Here is a 4,898-nt window from a genome sequence, read left to right on the forward strand (position 1 = left end):
CGTGTAATTAACTAAGCAATAAAGAGTTGTCAGTGAAATCTGGGCAGCCAGTCAGCTATGCTCTGGTTCAGAGATGTATATTTTTGTATCTTTTCCAGAGATGTAAATATTTGTAATTTGTATATATTGTAAGTATATATTTGTAATGTTTGGGCAGCAATCCTGTGCATCAGCTAGTGCAGCACTGGTTCTGGTTTGACAACAGGCAACCACTTCCAGCCACCCCATCTCTAGTGAGCTGCATCAGGAGATTCTAAATGTAGTATATCCTCCAAGACAGTGGTTCACTTGTGTGAGGAAGCATTAACTGCACTGCACTCTCACCGCCAGTCTAAACAGTCTGATGTTTAGTGCACATTATTAGATTTTGCAAACTTTTTTTAGCAGTTTTACTGCCTTAAATTTGTGCAAAACAACAAAACAAAGAGGGTTAAATATCAAAAAATACTTATTTTTTTGTCTTTCTTTCCACAGTAACTCACACCATGCTGCCTAATAATATGTTGAGACAAACATCTGCCCTAATTGCATTTATTAAAATAATGTACCTGTTTCAACTTACAAATTCAATTTAGGAACAAACCCACAAGTTCTATCTTGTGTAACCCAGGGACTACCTATAATCACTTGATCCCAGAAGTGATGTAGCTTGGAGCATGACCAGAAAATCCGAAGCATACTCCCCCTTCTCTTGTCCACACTGCCAACATACATTAGGAATAGAGGGTAAGAAACTATACAATTTAACTGGAGTCCCATACAAACGAGATAGAATTTTATACCCCATTTCCTAGATCGTCTAATTTTTTACATCATTTTTAACCATATCCTTGAATGAGTAGGGGGTTTTATGTACCCCTGTACTCATTCCCAATGGTGGGGCGGCAGAGATCTAGGAGGCTTATAAAAGCCTTCATTGGTTCACTTGTGTGAGGAAGCACATTAAATGCACTGCAACCTTCACCGTCCGTCTAAACAGTCTGAGGTTTAATGCACATTATTGGATTGTGCAAACTGTTTTAGCAGTTTTACTGCTTAAAATTTGTGCAAACAAATGGGCCCAGTGGTTGTATGTAAGTTTTTGTTTTTTAAACAAACGTTAACTAAGCTTAAACTTTTACACTACATTGATTACACTATTACACCCCTAGAAGTGATTACACTCTACAAAATTTGAGACACTAGGAATAGGAGTTACAATAAACTGGCACTGGACGGGGAGGGCATTATTAAGGTGAAACAAAATACAGCTGGGTCAGCAGAAAGCTGACAATTATAGAGGGTTACTGAACACCCAAGACACAAACAATTGGGAACCCTGTATTTTTTTAATGTTGCTCTGCCTATTTTATGACCACCCAAATACAGCTTTCCTTCAGGCAGCTGAAAATAAATTCTGGGGAGAACACCATAGCTTGAAAAGTTCCACCTAGTGGCTTGCGGGAGAACTGAAGCAACAACTGAAGGTGGTCAGGTAGCTGGAATGGGACCGAGGTGGCGGGCTGTTAGAAAGAAGCGTAAACCATATTCATCCTGGATTCATGGGATTGCCTAAATTCCAAGATCGGATCCAAATTCAGTGTTAAAATCAACTCAATCGGAACTATACAACCACCATTAGCTGGGAATTTTAGATATGGGGACAGAAAGTTTACATATTATGGGGCCAAGAAATTTCTGATGACAGCCCAAAATTATCCTGCAAAAAAGGGGTTGACATTAGTCAGCAGTCATGCTAAGGTAGATTATAGCATTTAAACAATGCTCAGTGAGAATGAAGAGGGCCCAAAGTGTGCCAGGTGATCATATCAACCTGAACCACTGATAAAAGGCAGGATGGACCCAAAATTTCATGTTCACACCAAATTCTGACACTACTATCTGACTGCTGAGACAGATATGGGGTCTCCTCAAACCAGGCAAAGCATTTCCAATCTTTTCCAATTTTGGTGGGCCCATGTGAATTATAGCGTTAGGCATCAGTTTTTAGGTGCACCTGGTGTGGTCTTCTGCTGCTGTAGCTAATTTGCTTCAATGTTCAATGTTGAAAGTTTCCAGGTGCTCTTCCCCATATCTCAATTTAAAGGAGTGGTTTTTTGGAGTTACTGATGTCTTTCTATTAGCTCAAACCACTATGGCCATTCTTCTCTGATGCCTGGCACAAACAAAGCACTTCATCATGTTGTCATGACAATGTCTACATGTCCTAATGCATTTCTGCCATGTGATTGGTTGATGAAATATTTGGGTTAACAAGCAGTTGAGTTCAGCAGTTGAGCATCTTCAATTGAAAATACTTCAGGACAAAAAAATACATGGATGTACTCACCCAATATCAGGGAGGCAATAAATGCAGTAGAAATGCTGCTTGCACATAACAATATAGCATGGTCTATAAGGAAGTGGCCACCTGGGATCCACCCAAAAACAACTGCTGCAATGGAGGCTAGGAAACCAACAACTGTTGCCTGCACCTTAAGAATGGCACAATAAAAACACAATTAGTGATTAATACTTAAGAACAAAATTACACATTATACTACTACTGCTAACACTAATAATACCATCAATAATAAAGAAAATACAACATGCAAACTACATAAGTAAATTTGTACAATAATTTTCAGGTGTTGCTCATTCTTTAAGCAAAACAAATGAAATTAACACTGGGTAGTGAAAGTAAAGTACTGAAATAACAGAATAAAGTGAAGCATAAATAAATAAATATTTTACAATAAATGTTATTTTTTTTAAGCAAATGTATAAAGATTTGTGACATTAAGAATCTTGGATATAGGATTGTCAACGTTTGGGTTTTCAGTCATGATCTTGTCCTAATGAACTGGCCATACATGTCACTTAGGATAGGGGTACACTATTCCTTACTGCCATTACAATGGTGTGTTATTTTAATTTTTCTGGTTTAATTTTTATGGTAACTATCAGGTGTAAAGAATCTTCCTAATTGGGCTTGCTCAAAGTGTCTTTTAAAATGTATGCTCTAGTAGGTGCATTTTTTCAGAAGGGCTAAAACTGGTAATTTTTGCATCACATGCTTTTTGCCCATTATCATCTTCTATAATGCATCGGTACACATATTTCCCATCTCTTGATAGTGCAAAATGCACATAAACAGCAGACTTTGTTGCGTTTGACAGTTATTCGCCATTGTGAATAGTATGCCACTTTCACTAAAATATAAAATCTGTAATCCAAACAAAAGGAGCATACACTTTGATATAGACACATACTCATAGTCCTAACGTTTTACAACCATACATACAGCCTTTATATTATACACACACACAAACAAGTCACAGCTCAGCACTATACATGATTTGCACCATACACGCAAACATACAAAGAGCCCTACAATTCACAGAAACATGCACAAGAGCCCAGAAGTTTGCATTATTTATACAATCTGCACTATAGACACTCACACATTGCTTTATACACACATATACAGAGCCCTGCAGTTTTTTTAGCAACAAGCTCACATTCCTCCACTATACACACAAGAAGCCCCACAATTTAAACAAGGATATTAACAGATGCTAGAGTAACACCTCTTCCTTTTCACAATACTCTCACTGTCCTGGTGACGTATATATGTAGAACCTAATACTTACTGTATAACCCTGATTAAAATATTAAACATTTTTTCTTATCAAATGAATATTTTTCATGAGGAAAGTAAAATCCAGATTACAAAGATGTATAAATGTTAGGCTTCAGAATAGCTCATAACTTGCAACAACAACATTTTTGCAAAGATATGTGAAGATGTACAGGTGGTAGAGGGAGTTTCCCATGTTACTTACAAACACTGGATTGAGCAGTACTAATTGTACAGAAAAACCAAAGGATTTGGCAAATAGTGCTGGTAAATTCAGAAATCATTACATTGAATATGAACTACAAACAGGAAGCAAAAACAGGAAAGATGAAGACATTAGGTTTTAAGAGGGCACATTTTTCATTGTTAAGGATAGCTCTTAGTTTCTTATTTTACACACAAACATTGGCTTGCGCAGTACTAATTGTACAGAAAAACAAAAGGATTTGGCAAACAGTGCTGGTAAATGCAGCAATGGTTTAAAGAGCCTGTTTACCAATGCTAGAAGTCTGGCAAACTAAATAGGGGAGTTGGAAGCCTTAATGAATGAAGAGCATTATGACTTGTATGCTGAATCCTGGCTTTGTTTCTTCACTGGGCTGTCAATATTCCTGGTTACATTCTCTTTGGTTAAGACAAAGGCAAACAAAAAGGTAGTGGTATCTGTCCGTATGCAAGAGGATCTGAAAGTGAATGTGAAAAAATAAATTGTTGATGGAGCAAGTGATGAGGTTGAGACAATATGGGTGGAGTTGACTATGGGGATGCAAAATACACAGTTAACTATTGGCCTCTACTAGAGGCCCCCCAGAAACAGAGAATAAGCTAATAGCACAGATAAGGGCTGCAAAAGTTGGCATAGTTTTAGTAATGGGACATTTTAACTACTATGGTATTGACTAGAGTAATGGCACCACAGGTAGAACAAAAGGACAGAAATTTATGAATTTAATACAATATTTTTAGTAAAGTTTATGGAAGCCCTACCTAGAAATGATACTCAACAAACAAATGTGCATATAAAAGAGAATCTGGGTAGCAGTGACCATAATATTATTTCATTTAATGTAAACTATAAGCAGGAAGCAAAAACAGGAAAGAGAACATTCAATTTTAACCCCCCTAGCATTCTAATTCTGTCCGTATTTCCACATAAAAAGGGTTACTTTTTTGCATGGAAATTTATTTTACATTGTAGGCCTATAATTCTTAGGCATAACTCAATGAAATATGTCCAATAATTATTACATTTTTTAATAAACTTTAAATAAAAAAAACA

At 36.7% G+C, this 4,898-nt stretch overlaps 1 protein-coding gene across 2 annotated transcripts in view; it reads right to left on the minus strand.

The window, feature by feature from the left end:
• Nucleotides 1-4,898, minus strand: part of LOC140339666 (solute carrier family 41 member 1-like) — a 155,928-nt gene that overhangs the window by 66,634 nt on the left and 84,396 nt on the right. For both annotated transcript variants that reach the window (XM_072424477.1, XM_072424470.1), the window contains one exon: nucleotides 2,330-2,474. In XM_072424477.1, the coding sequence (XP_072280578.1) occupies nucleotides 2,330-2,474 (145 nt within the window). The remainder of the gene's footprint in view (nucleotides 1-2,329; nucleotides 2,475-4,898) is intronic.

The sequence above is a fragment of the Pyxicephalus adspersus genome, chromosome 1, assembly GCF_032062135.1.
Source record: "Pyxicephalus adspersus chromosome 1, UCB_Pads_2.0, whole genome shotgun sequence".
NCBI lineage: Eukaryota > Metazoa > Chordata > Amphibia > Anura > Pyxicephalidae > Pyxicephalus > Pyxicephalus adspersus.